The sequence below is a fragment of the Leiobunum rupestre genome, chromosome 7, assembly GCF_980474605.1.
Source record: "Leiobunum rupestre chromosome 7, qqLeiRupe1.1.hap1, whole genome shotgun sequence".
Taxonomy (NCBI): domain Eukaryota; kingdom Metazoa; phylum Arthropoda; class Arachnida; order Opiliones; family Sclerosomatidae; genus Leiobunum; species Leiobunum rupestre.
In genome coordinates, this window is record NC_143390.1 from 10,550,232 (window position 1) to 10,565,263 (window position 15,032).

Sequence of the window (15,032 nt, forward strand, 5' to 3'; positions counted from 1 at the left end):
GATTCATTTTTCTAAGTTGATTTATTTGAAGAGGGTCGCGTTACAGAAATGTGTTTACATAATGATTGCTATCTGGCTTGTCTGCCCGGGCAATAGATACCGTCATCTGTGACGGTGATATTAGCGATCTTCAAATATCTGCATCTCAAGAGTTTGGCCGCGGCTTTAGGTTGTCTGTCTCTCGTAAAAATCCCCTTCTTGTTGCCTACGACCCTGGTGGTTTCTGTTTTGGGCCATTTCATTTATAAACATATTTTTAAAACTTAAACCGTGAATATATTAATTTCTACCATGAACTGTATCAATTTCCTTTGCTGTGGGTTAAGAATGAAGGGGTAGGTACATTTGTTCGAATTTCATTCGTCCGAACCGCCGAAATATTAAATGTTTCAATTGTTCGAATTGGACAACTAGTTTGTTTCATTCGTCCGAATCGGTAGCATCACTTGTCCGAATTCTGTCGCTAAATTAGTATTTCTTATTGCTGTTTTTTTTGGGCCGGATTTTTTTTTGTGCAAGAGTAAAAAATAAAAAACTATATTGTAAATATCGTTGTTAAGTGGGAGATATAGTAAGTGGGAATTGCGTTGAATGTTGTGGATATTTTAGGTTAGGTTCACGTTAATGTTACTATTTTCTTATATTAACAATATTTATAAAAAACAACCAATTCCTAATGTTCGAAAAAACGGACAAACCATTATTAGAACCAATGAAATTCGTCAGTAAAGTTAACATAAATTGAACGACTAAATCACCAACAAAAGTTGTGATAAATGTTTCGGGCAAATGAAATACGTTTTCCGGCATTCGGACATTTGTACCACCGTTCGGACGAATGAAATTCGAACAATTGTACCCAAATCAGAATGAATGGTAACTTTAATCCCGTTTTAAACCAATGAGGAGACACGTGAAAGTGACAACGGCGTAGGTTGTAAAATAATCCGCGTTCCTAGAAAAGCTTCCACTATTTCACCAAATAACCGGCGAAGAAAATTACTTGTAATTCATAGAATAATTCCCGTACAAGAGCGAAGTTCACTAATTATCATTAGGATAGGTGTGTTATAGTAACATTTCAACTTATTTTTGCTTAATAGAAATGATGCGTATTAAAATTTTAACAAAAAAATTGCCGTTTAGCCTTGGAAATAAGAATTACAAAATTTCAAAATGTTGCCGAATAAAATGTCATTTTACTCTCGTTACAAACATAAGGCTATCATAAGGTCACCATAAGCAAATTTCTAGGGCGAATTTTTGACGATCACATACCCGTTATTATAAGTGGTACGTATTAAAAATCTGTACCTCCTAGTGGCTACTTGGATTAATTACGTAATTAATCCAAGATGGCTACGTCCTCAACTTTGCATTTCTGAAATAAATTTCGCGCGGAAGTTTTTAAACTTACAATTGTTTATTATTGTTAGAACCACGCGGGATAAATCTCCGCCGTGAGTCCTTAGCACCATAGCCAAGGCTTATTTACAATTTTATCGCTTTAATCCTCAAAATTAAGACTTATCTTAGCAAAATGATTCGTCAGAAACTAAAACTGGCTATTAGAAATAAGAGTTGCGTTTCTGAAGGTATTTATTTTTTAAATTTTGGATTTAGACGCGTTTTGTGTGGCATTTATCAACCCGAGCGTGGCTGCTCTCCCAAGCAAGATAATATTTTAGATGTAGAAATTTTGAAAAAGATGTCGCTACTGCCTATCCACGTACGTTAATTTTCTTCTCGCATGGACAATGCCGTAAACATGGGCTCCTATGGTAGACCTTTACTTATGAGGACCTTATGATATAGGCTTATGCGTAAAACTATAGTTCATATCTGATTCAATGCTCATACTTCATAATGCAGTTCAATAATCATGGTAGAAAAGAATACATTCACGCTTAAACCACTTACGTTGTATGGTCATGAAATCGGCAAAATTCCAGATAAGTTCGCCTACAAAGTTGCCTTCTTCTCTGAGAGCGTCGAAACCACGGTGGTATTCCATAAGACACTCGGTTTGATAGTCCTCGGTGAACATAAGTGACGGATCCTATGTTGAATAAAATACCACTTCAGTAATAAAAAAGATAATATAGAACTCTGTACCCTAGATTCGAATTCTGAGAGCTTTCTGATGGACGGTTTTGTAACGAAACGATTACCCATTTCCGGAGCGTGACCTCCGAAAAAACCGAATACATCGGGCGATGTATTGTCCTATCACGGCCAACTTTGATGGCCGTGGTCTTATCTATAGTTGGTTACCATGTTAACTACCGAGCTAATTTATTCGGAGTTCCGACAGGAAATGGGTAAACGTTATTGACAGGCATTTATTTCGAATCTCGGTTACGAGGTTTTTATAATAATAATAAATAATAATTAACTAGGCTAATACCCAAGGCACCACCTTAGGCCAAAGTCATCAAGCGACTTTTAAAGGCATTAAGTCAGGAGGCCGGGTTACAATGCCTAGGAGGGTGGTGGTAAGCCCTTCATGCCACGCGAGCCAACAGCTCCCTACACTAACTATTACCAAGAACGTATATATGTATAAGAACGTTGAACCAAAGGCATCGCTTGGGCCATGATTTAATCGGTTTCAGAATAACTCCGCCCTAAAATGCGCGTGCAGCGAGCGCTTGAACGGTTTTAACCTTAAGCGCGCCGCACGCGGTTATTTGGGCGGAGTTATTCTGTAACCGATTGCATCATGGCACCAGGCTCCAATTTGATTTTTCAACGTTCTTATACATATATACGTTCTTGCTATTACCGTTATCTTTGGTACTACGGTCTGTGCACACGCAGTGATTGACGCTCCATCTACTATCAGAAAAGCGAACTATTTGGATGCAATTTCTTTTCCACCCTTTTAACACAAACTCAAATAGTATCTGCTCAGTGCTTTCTGCGCCACAATTAATTTTTTTATCGTTCCAAATACTTGGATTCTACACCGTACCGAGTGATATCCTGGAATGGTATCAGCTCCGTACTCGCTAATCATAACTGGTTTTTTGTAAAGAGCAATCGCCCGACGAAATTCGTCCAAAAATTGACCCACGATGACCTGAGGATAACCAGAATCGCCGTACCAGGCGTAGTATCGGTTGATCATGATGACATCCAAGTATTTTCCCTGTGAAAAACATTTCGTTCAGTAAAAATTGAAATCTCCGAGAACTAGGGTGTATTTTACCGCTTGGTCTTGATTAATATCGGCGCTAATTGCGATAGTTACTGGGCGGGTGGCGTCTAGCTGTTTCGTATGTCGTACCAATGTTCTAATGAAAAAGAAATATCCTGGTAAAATAATGTTTTAACTAATAATTTCTTATTCTTATAACCAAGGCACCACCATAGGCCTAAGCCATCGAGTGACTTCTAATGCCACTATTCGACATGTGTAAAATTATTCTAAAATGCCAATTTATATGAACCTTTTCTAGATTCTATTTTATCCATCATAACCCTCTAATACGTGTTATTGCTCATGGCTGCGAAACGCTAATAGTGTCTGCTAATACGCTACCCATCAGTTTTCGACGGCACCCCAAAGTTAAAGTGTTGGTTGCACGAAATTATTTATTCATTAGAAAGAGCAAACTTTTTATAGTAAGGTAGAAAAAATTTAATCAAAATCGGTTAAGCGGTCTTTAAATTATTATAAAAAGAAGTCGAAATGGTGGAAATCGGGTTTTTCGGCGAAATTCCAGACTTCTAAAATTATTTTCGGCACCCGTGACGTCAGAAAATGCGAAGCGTATCATTGGCTAATTGTCTGTAATACATTTCTTTAAATCTAGGATTAAAAGCAGGTTGATTTAACACCCAGGAAAAAAATCTACGAAGTAGAAAAATGATATGAAACTGAAGGTTCCTCGCGTATAAACAACGTTGGGTCGCGAAGCGCGCGCGTAAAAATAATATTTTTTATTTCGATAATAAGCCTAAAATTATGATTAAAAATCTCGGACCGCTTGCAAACTTCTACAAGTAAACAGAATCCCTCCAATTCAGTTCCTTCTACTTGAGGAATAAAACTACAGCTTCGATTTGCTCGTGCTATGGAGGATAAAAATTCGCGCAAATTTCCGAATTTTGGGGAGCGAAAAAGGTCAGTTTCGTACACAAAATTAGTACACTTAGGCTTGAAAATTGGTTTCGACAATGATATTTTTGGAAAGAGAATTTCCAGGGCTACAAAACAAGGCATCATTCGTTCGATTTTATTACTCTCGAATTTTCGTGCAACCAACACTTTAAGGTGAAACCAAAGAGCTCGGGGAAACCCTTTAGCCAGTGGGGAGATAACTTGCAAAGTCAACGCGGAAGGTGTTGCCCCGTGTTTCCATCCAGTGTCACAAGCTGTAATCAGCTCAGCTCGTCTTGCTGCCAGGCGAAAGTACTAACCAGTGATTACGGTTATAATTAGAAGGTTTTCGTCGTATGTTTACTTGAAGTAAGCTCCCGCGTCCTTCTGGGCCGATTGTGGTTCATTGGCGATGGACCACATTACCACCGATGGACGATTTTTGTCTCTGGACACCAATTCCGTCATCACTTGCATATGAGCCGCCAAGAGTGTCTTGTCGAACTTGCTGCGTGTTAATATAATCTTTTATTACGATTGAGATGTGGTTATATTAGAAGTAAAGAATGCATTTCATACAGAGAAGTACCGATCACCAATGCTTGAAAAGTGTACCCTCACAGGCTCCCGCTGATTTTTTAAAATAGTTTTATTACAGTGGGAAAAATATGATGAATACCTGTTACACTTTTATGGTCTAGAAAGATACTTCTCTCGTAATACCATAAGTGTATAATATTGTTACAAAAGTGTGACGCTTCCTATTCATCACATGCAAAAGCTTTACCGAGAGCTATTCACAAGACAGACTGCATTACGGGGTCGTCGCCGTTTTGCGTCCGCTTGCTAACGACAGCGCCTCGCTAGGGGGAGATTTTCTTCTTGTGATGACGTCACTCTGTTAAAATATTCCCCAAAACTTATGGAACAATATTATAGACTTATGGTAATACGTATTATATGCTTCTGGTTACGATTAATGGCTAATATCGTACGATAGGCCAACAGCGGGACATTCGTCGATGACCACTATTCCTTGTTCGTCTGCCATGTCCATCAATTCTTCGGAGTAGGGGTAATGGGAGGTCCTGAAACTGTTGGCGCCGATCCATTTGATCAAATTGAAGTCCTTCAAAATGATGGGCCAGTCTAAGCCTTTTCCTCGAATCTGCGTTTCACAAACCAGAACCAGTTTCAGACCTAAGCTAGCGGTTCATCAAAATGTACTGGGAAAGTCGGTTATTACGTCGGCATCTTCGTGTTTTCCAAAACCGGTGAAATAGAATGGTTTGCCATTGATCAAAAATTGGCTGGTGGTGACCTTGATCGTCCTTATACCGAATCTTTCGTAGTGGACGTCCGAAGTGGAGTTCACATCATTTTGGGATAGTTGAACCTTAATGCAACAAAGCGCGTTTCACAATTAATTATACAGGGTGTCCATTTTTAATCGAAAAAGTGATTTTTATCAATAACCGTTCTAGTTAGAATTTTTCATTTTTTTGTCATTCCCGGGGGCCATTGTTGTACATAATGTTTATCGATTTTAAAATAATATTTTAAAATTTTGAAAAAATAAATTTTGATGTATTGGAGCTCGTCAAATTTGGCCAATGAGAAAAATGTAGAGCGACGTCGAAAACATAAGAATAACGTTTGGTCGTTGAAAACACAATCATTTTTCACGAAATTACACGCGTTTGAAAATTGTATTAACGGGTAAACAAAATAATTGGAAAAATCAAAAACTAGAATCTTTTGGATGCAGTGGAAGTCGTAAGACAATATTATTATGAGGATTAAGTAAATATTATTTTTATTTATTTAATGCAAGATTCTAAATTTCTAACTCTCATTTAAATGCTATATTACCATAATACATTTTCGTTCAGTAAATACTCGGGGAACCTTCAAGATATCACGTATCTATTTTCGGGGATATTGTTTTTGGACTTTCGGTTATTTTTCATTAAATTTTATAAAAATTATATTTAGTTTGGTCTAACAACAATATTGTGTTACGACTTCCACTGCATCCAAAAGATTCTAGTTTTTGATTTTTCCAATTATTTTGTTTACCCGTTAATACAATTTTCAAACGCGTGTAATTTCGTGAAAAATGATTGTGTTTTCAACGACCAAACGTTATTCTTACGTTTTCGACGTCGCTCTACATTTTTCTCATTGACAAAATTTGACGAGCTCCAATACATCAAAATTTATTTTTTCAAAATTTTAAAATATTATTTTAAAATCGATAAAGATTATGTACAACAATGGCCCCCGGTACTGACAATTCACAGAAAAAAATTATATATTCTAACTTCAACGGATATTGAGAAAAATCACTTTTTCGATTAAAAATGGACACCCTGTATAATAAATTTCTAACGAGAGAAGCATCCTTTTAGACTATAAAAAGTTAAAAACCAAACACCCTAGCAAGCTTGAAGCAGTTTCCATTGACGCGATTTCCCCAATAAAACCGTGACTTAAAAGGGAATATAACCTCGGGTATTTGGTGCGGATCACCAACGTTTGCAGCTCTGGCCGCTCTTGCCTTTTAAAATATTTGGCGCCACTGTACAGGGAAATTTGAAAAATTGATGGGGTCTTCCATAAAAATTGATTTGCAGGTTATATTCCATAAAGAACGTGTTGGAGGTTCTATTCCCTTTAAATAGTTCGGGAACTTTAGGGTTTAACTTCGGACAAAATGCTACCGGAATGAAAATTTGCAGGCACCTTCAATAAGTCATAATACAATAAAAATTGAGATATTATTGGTTTAATTTAAAAACAACGATAGTTCAAATGTAAAAGATTTTTTATCAAAATAAATTTAAATTTATTTATTTTAATAAAAAATCATGTACACTTGAATTATCGTTGTTTGTAAATTAAACCAATATTTCCGTGCAAATTTCGCTTAAAAACGCTCTAAATATGGAGACATTAGCCAAAACCAATTTTTATGCGCCTATTTTCCGACATAAAAAATTGTACTCACAAGTTAACAATCAAATGATTGTTTCATTAATTCATATTCACAATAATGAGGCATAACATAGATATAGCAAAAATACGGTTTATTTATACTCTCTTAAATACTACAAACACTGTAATTCGTTGTGGCAAATCTAACCGACGTTGTTGCTGACCTCCGCCAACTCCCCCTTAAAAAAAGAAACTTTTCCGGAACTCCCGAGGCGATAGGTGGCGCAACTCTCTACTTTAACTATTCCTAAGGGCTTGGCACCATCTTTGGGCCTTACAATGGAGATATTAGCCAAAACCCATTTTTGAGTGCCTATTTTCCACCATAAAAAAATTGTGCTCAAAATTTCACAAACCAAATTATGGGAACACACTTTCCTAGGAAAGTTGTGGCACACCTTCTTTCTTGGAACTTTCTTCTTGAGATTTCAAGAGGGACGGTATATTGCAGTCCCCTCGTTGCGATTGGATCTCGTTAAGTCACAGAATAACACCACACTAGCGTGAAGGTTTAATCGCCATCTATGCGACCCAGAAGTAGCTAGTTCAATTTATTTCAGCTCAGTTTGGTTATTCATGTTTTGTTTAGTTAAGCTTATTTTAGCCCCAAAACGTTCACTCCATCTATGTAATGCTGACAAGCTAATTCAGTTCTATTTGGTTTCTTTCACATTAAGTTATTATTATTTGTAGCTCCATAAACGTTGTCGCCATCGAACAAAAATGCATTGTTGTCATATGCACCAATATTAAAATATATTTTCTTTGCCTAACTGATAGTGATTAATTGTCTGGTGGTTAATGGCTAAAGTCACTATGAAATTTACTTTCAAAAAATGTCACTGGTTTCAGTGACTTAAAAGATGGTGATGGAAATTTAATTACAGAGTTCATGGAAGATTCATGGTGTCAGGAGGACTCTAAAAATAAAATGTATAAATTAGTTAACGTATGGCGAGAGGAGAGGCCTGAATGCCATTTTGTGTTATGAATGGATAAATCTTTAAAAAAACGCACCTTTATTTCTACTTCACGGTGGGGAAAAGAAATAAATATTCACCTATAGGCTTCGTGCGTAGTTTAAATTTTGGTTAAAAGTATCGCCTCCTACCGAGCGAGTTTTAAATTTAATATATGAAAGCTGTATGGTCGTTCAAAATTATCTCTGCGCAACAGCTGAAAGATGATCAACCAAAAAACATGTTTACTATTTCTTCATATATTTAGTTTATGGATATTAAGGCAGATGGCGCTATATTTCCTACATTCGAAGCCTATATTATGTGCTTAATTGTTCCACAAATTAAATAAAACATTACCCCTACTACTACCTCCTGTAATCCCAAGCGTCTGGGAGGCAGAATTTGTGGGTGGCCGTGTGAGGACGACCACCAATCCCCCAACGGGTGGTTGGAATACTTCCGCTACGGGTGTCCCCACCCCTGTCCCCACGTGTCCCCCCGTTGGCGTGGCCGTTACACATATCTCACCCTTATTAATCAGTTATTGTGTGCTGGTGTCTAAGGCCATGGGTCGACACCGATGTGTGGATGTCAAAAAAAAACCTCTGCTACTACACACAGGGCAACCTGGATTGCCCTCAATCTTTGACCCCTTTAGGTAACTTCTGGAGTCACGCAGTGCTCATGGGCAATCCAACGAATAACAGCCTCAATTTGAACTGTAAGTATCAAATGCTTTAGAATATATAATAATTAATAAGTAAATAAAATCTTATTACCTGACGGGACCGGATTATGAACTTTTCTATCTAAGACAGAAGTTATGCCTATAAACGGCAAGCAAATGATAACATAACGACCCTTTTGTTATATCAAGACATCTAAACCTGGATTTCACAATGCCATTGCGATGATGTGAAATAATATCTATAATATACTATTAACGGTTTTACAATTATCTTGTAATCATTGAAAACTTTATCTTGTTTACCTCTTTTAAATGTTCGGACACCTAATAATGTGTTTGATTTGTTTTCATTCTTTGTTAATATTCTAGCCGAATTAAAGTATCAATTGAACATTTATCGAGTAGTTGCCTTTATGATCTAAATATTCTAGGCTGTTGACCGTTGGCTCTTACATATTAATGTGCGTGCGGTTTAAAGCTCCACCTTAGAAATTATGTCTGAAAATATGCAGAATTGTATGATATTGTCCAGGTATACAAATTTCATGAAACATCCCTTAGAATTCTGAACATGCTCCTCTTGTAATGGATACGAAATCAAGTGACGAAACTTTTGATTAATAATGGTTGTCACACTTGCTATCGCTCGACTCTTACCATTTTCATAATTGGATGCCACTACTCTTTGGAATGCTCCAGAGCCATAGAAAAGAAGAGGAGCAGCCTAAACTTCTTGTTCTACAGTGACTACATACATGTTGACCGTCTCTTTTTGTGTTCTTGCGAAGCCTTAAATCATCAATAAGTAAACGAATATCATGCTTATGCATCCTAAACTGCAGAAGAAACTTTTTATCGAACATGTCAAATTCATAACGGCATGTTCTTTTATAAATTTCTTCTCTATTTTCAATAGCAGCAGGCTACCAAAAATGAAGCTAGATATGAACTGAGACTAAACTGAGCTAGTTAAAATTAACTGAAACTACAAAAACAAAACTGAGCTGAACTAGCCCCTTCTATGTCGCATAGATGGCGATTAAATCTTCACGCTCGGGTATCGTCATTCTGTGACGTAACGAGAACCAATCAGAACGAGGGGGTCGCAATTATACGGTCCCTTTTGACGTAACGCGACATATGACGGCGCGCCGAATGAAATCTCACGAAGAAAGTTCAAAGAAAGAATTCGTGTCACAACTTGCCTAGGAAAATATGTTCCCATCATTTGGTTGTGAGCACAATTTTTTATAGCGGAAAATAGGCGAACAAAAATGGGTTTAGAGCGTTTTTAAGCGAAACTTGCACGGAAATATTGGTTTTATTAATATAAAAATTATAATTCAAGTGTACAGGATTTTTTTTTAAATAAATAATAAATTATTTTAATAAAAAATCTTGAACAATAGTTCTTTTTATAAATTCAGCTACGCTTGCCGAACTTGTTTTTATGTTGCTCTTACGTCACGATGTCATAGCTTTATTTGAATAGATTTGACACGCGCGGTTTGCACGCGTACGTGAAAATCCTAGGTTTCTGGCGCTCTGAGCGCGCGCTCGTTTTATTACCAAAGTTAAAGTTATGACATAGCTACATTCAAACAAGAAGGCCACGTTAATTCATAAAAACACCTGTTAAACCAATAATACATAAAATTTTATTGTATTTACGGTTATAATATTACGAAAAATAGGGCCCGGCTATTTTCTACAAAAACGGTTCTATGAAGTATTTTGGTACGAGGCATTGTTTTGGCGCAATCGCAGTTCGAACGTTGTACCTGAAACGCGTTTTACCAAAAATAAATAGGGGGAGAAAGTCTGGCACTTGGGTCCAGCCGCACGACGTCTTATTTGAGGGGTAAAAATTTTGGGCTTCGGAAATGACTTCCCCCTCGCCTCTTTACAGGGACACAAAGGTATCGGTTGTACTCCGCCACGATGAAAAATAGTTCTCTATAAAATACGTGAATATTAAACTTTTGCTTTCGATAATTTGGTTAATTTAGTTCCTAAATAAAGTAAATATATCATAGAAACTAAAATGCGACATTTTAAAAATAAAAACATGACTTTTGAAAAGAAATAAACCGTAACTAGAATAACACTCGCTTAAATCGTGGAGAGCGTGGCGCCATCTAAGAGCAGAGATCGGGACTAATTGGTAAATCTACGATGTTAAGGCCTAACAATTTTCAAGTTTAACTGAAATAATAGCTATAGCTACGAGCTTTTTTTGTTTATTTTACAATTGATATAGTAATTATTAATTAAAATCAACCGTTTTCGAAGGAAATAATGGTCAGCATTTGTCAGAGAGACTATTTGAAATCGCGAGGCGGTGACATGGTTGCCAGGGAATAAAATTCAAAATTTTCATCTTGAGCGCGGACCGGAATACCACAAATGCACTACTTCGCGCGTAATGCGCTATCCTTATTGGTTAGAAATATCACGTGATCACTAGCTCTTCAAAAAGGGTGTCAAGCATGGTGGAAGGTAAAATCTGAAGGCAGTGATAGACTTTCTCCCCATATTTACTTTTGGTTTTACTAAAAACGGATTTTGAAAATCAACGGGCACCTGCTCGGGTACATTTTTCAAGCGAAGAACATTAGCAACAGAGCAAGATAAATACTTCTCTCTACTTCTGAAATAACTACAAAATGTAAATGTCCATTCTTACCTTCATGGTGTAGAGATAACCTGGTTCCGGGTTCATAGTGAAAGGCCACCATATCTTGGCATTGGGGATTCGCAGTTGACCCGAACAAGTATTTCCGACGGCAACTGGGTTTTGATTCTTGTCCAGAATGGTCACGGTGCAAGGACAAGACGCCGAAGCGTTCACCGCGTACTGAATGACGCCTTTGAAAAGTTTCCAAAGTTTCCAGTAATATCAGAAGTAACATAAGTATGACACTTCCTATTCACCCATTGCAATTTTTTTATGATAGTTTGTTTCGCCAATGACAACGTAAACCATTTCGTACCGAGGACTGACAACTTTCCGCGAACTGCTCCTAGTATTTGGAGGATGCCCTACAATCTCCGCTGGTCGCCGGCAGCCTTTTGGACTGACCAGCCAAGGCTAATTGAAAATTGAAATGCTTTCAAAACTGTAAATAACGCTTACGTTTGGAAAATAATGATATAATATTGAATCGGAAGATAAAAATAACACTGGCTCCATTTCAGAAGTTAGTTATTTTAGAATTTCAAACCTAAACGCGTGTACGGTCGTATTCCTCGCCATCAAACTAACCAACTATTTTGCCAACGGAAAGAGTAGGAATGGACGAGTTTCCTGTTCGGAAACTTCCTATTTCGCAATCACTCCACGCCGACTATCATTAACCGAATTCGTTCTGTGTCATACTTATGTTTTTTATGTAACTTATGGTAATATGAAGAAAATATCTAGCATCACCCACCAGTGGTACCGTTGTCTATGTCGGTCTTTATAACGACATCTTTCACGTAAACTCGTGGTGTTCGATAAAGAATGACGCTTCGGTGGATACCAGCGTAGTTGAAAAAGTCAAAGTTGACGCTGTATTCGTAAAAATTCGAAGGATACCTAAAACATTAATCGTAATTATTAATTATAATTTTCATTGGATGTCAAATTTCTTTATTCCTTTCCTCTTATCGTGGTAGTAAGTGACCTTCCCTTGCGGTATCGTTTCTGGAGTTAGAGTATTATTAACGACCACAGTGAGAATATTAGGCTTGTCGAATACCAAGTACTCGTTAGCTTCGGCCTCAAAGGGTAAGTGTCCTCCACGGTGCGTTACTAACAAATTTCCGTTTAAGTACTACAACCAACGAGACATATAATAAGTCGTATATAACGTGTATAATTAAGACAGTGTCATAGGCGTTCATACCACTTGGGCGAAGTAATGAACGGATCCAAATCGTAAGACTATCCTCGATGGAGTCCATTCCGCTGGGGCGAAGAACTGTTTATCGTACCAAGCCCAACCTATAAAGTCCCTGATTGTCCGATTTTGAGTGATGTCGTTGTAACTGGCAGGCACGGCCATCGGGATAACCTCCCCGGTCTAACAACGGATACCATCAGCGTCTACCGAACGTAAGAGATACGGTACCAAATACCTGAGAAAGCGGTTGCTTGTACCATCCTTCGCGGAAGCCTTGATCCTGGTCGTGGATGATGGACGTTCGGAAGTTCCAAACCCCGTCTAGTTTCTTAGTTTGCCTGCCCTCGGAATCGCGGGGGTAAAGAATCCCATGGACGCCCTGGATTACCAAGTAGAGGGCAACCACCGATTTCAGTACGCTGCTGTTCATTTTCTTCTCTATTAGACAAGTGAATCCGAACCGATTTTGACTCACAGTCAAGAGGTTATTTTATCGCGTGAGCCTATTTATCTCGACACTTTGCGTACTGTACGTGTTTCCGGCAAATCAGTTTCTCGACAAAGGACAAATAGCCGCTTCAAGGAGCGCCCTGATATTAAAACTATCTATCGAAAGCAAACCTGAGTAATCATCCAGACTCCGGCGTCATTATCGGAACTCAACTTTAACACATCATCGATACACGAAGAGTACAGGTTAAGTTATATATAAAATAATAAAAACGAGTTTTGTTTGTGCATGTAGTGGTAATATTAAATCAAGAGCATACGAAATAAACCAACACCTATATGAACCTGTTAAAATTGGCTAACGAACCTAAATTTATTAGCGTATACCTCGGAATACAAAGCGGTCGAAATTCCTAGCATCACTCTAATGTGTAAGATTGATTGTTTTGATTTATTAGACATTTGATTAACTAATATAACTTTTTATTACGGGGAACTATTACATTGCGACGCGATCTTTGGGCCAGGTGGCGGTAGGTTTTCTGTCAGGTTGTCTTCGTTTCTAGAGTGTAATAGTCGTCTACTTTATTATCTGGTAGGGGCTGTATATACACTATTGATATTATAGATCAGATTAAGGACTAGGCCTACTAGGCACTGGCCTATGGGCCCCCACCAACAGAAGGCCCCCACCAACAGAAGGCCCCCCACCACTGATGAAATCAATGGATTTTTCTTCGGGACACGCGAGTTTTGCGTTTTTACGCTTTCCTTACATAGGCCCCCACTAAATCTGCCTATAGGGCCCCACATTCAGTAAATCCGGAACTTTTCAGATTTACAGAGATTATGAGAGATATTGATTATTCGTGAAAGAAAACTATCGCTACGCCCCCTTTCGTTCGCCATTGAAACCTAGATAGGTAGCGGCTAAAGCGGACGCTATTAGTTTTTCCTCACCGTTATTCGTAAATTTGACTTGCATTTTAATATAATTTTTTACCGTTTGCTTATATTTGAATAAGTTTATTTAAGAAAAACCGTTCTTATGACTTTTAATTTGTCCGCAGCAGACGCTAGATCATAGGCGCAATCTCGGAAAAGCTAGTGCCGTTACACCACCTCAACTCGTTTCGATCGCGAATAAGTGTTCAAAACCTTACATAATGCTAAATCTATTTAATTAGTTGCGCGGAATTACGGCGACAGTGAATTATCTCGGTCTAAATACGATTTGCCAGTTTCCGGGGAACAATTGGGAAAAGCGCGACAAGCCCATTAAAATGTCAATCTTTTAATTGAATTAGGGAGCGAACTTTCCAACTTGTTCGCGGCTTCATAACACATAAAAGATAAGGCCACTCCAACAAATCTCCAAACTTTGTCGGCGAAGGTCCAACTGGCTCGACGGACCGGGTGAAAAAGACATCGAGAATGGGAAGGTTTCGGAAGGAGCTGTTAAAGAGCTTGTCGCCAACACAAGAGAACTCAATTTTAGGATCGCCAAGGGAGAACTTTCTTTCTGCGGCCGCATTGTAAAGAGATTTTCTGTTTGTCCATCGCCATCTGGGGAGACAATTCTATTAGCCTTGTCGCCGCTCTTCCAAGTCGAAATTTCGGAATAAACCGCGGTAAATTTAATACCTTCGGGATTCAAACATAAGTCTATAGTTATATTCTATAAGTGTGCCAATTAGTCCGAAATCTTACTGTTGACGTTGTGTGGAGTCAACACCGTTTTACATTAGGCATATACATTTAATAAATATTAAAACTTTTAGCCATGGTTTATTATAAATTGTTAAATTTTAAAAAAGCTGCTACTTCATGACTTAGAAAAAAATACTTTATTTTATTCGGAGCTTTCGGATCGAGTAGAGGTCGGGGACGGTTAATCATTATCCATGTTTAAATTGATTTTTTTCGGGAAAAAAATGTAAACA

General features: G+C 37.8%; 1 protein-coding gene across 1 annotated transcript; it reads right to left on the reverse strand.

Annotated features, from left to right (window-relative positions):
• Positions 1–2: 2 nt before the first annotated feature.
• Positions 3–13,109, reverse strand: LOC149934415 (beta-glucuronidase-like). The gene is made up of 12 exons (XM_090153895.1): positions 12,875–13,109; positions 12,643–12,819; positions 12,397–12,570; positions 12,187–12,331; positions 11,439–11,620; positions 5,352–5,501; positions 5,101–5,273; positions 4,470–4,613; positions 3,212–3,296; positions 2,975–3,151; positions 1,921–2,059; positions 3–223 (listed from the first exon to the last, which is right to left on the reverse strand). The coding sequence occupies exons 1-12, from the start codon at positions 13,067–13,069 to the stop codon at positions 69–71; spliced, it is 1,896 nt and encodes a 631-aa protein (XP_090010021.1). The 5' UTR covers positions 13,070–13,109; the 3' UTR covers positions 3–68.
• Positions 13,110–15,032: the final 1,923 nt, after the last annotated feature.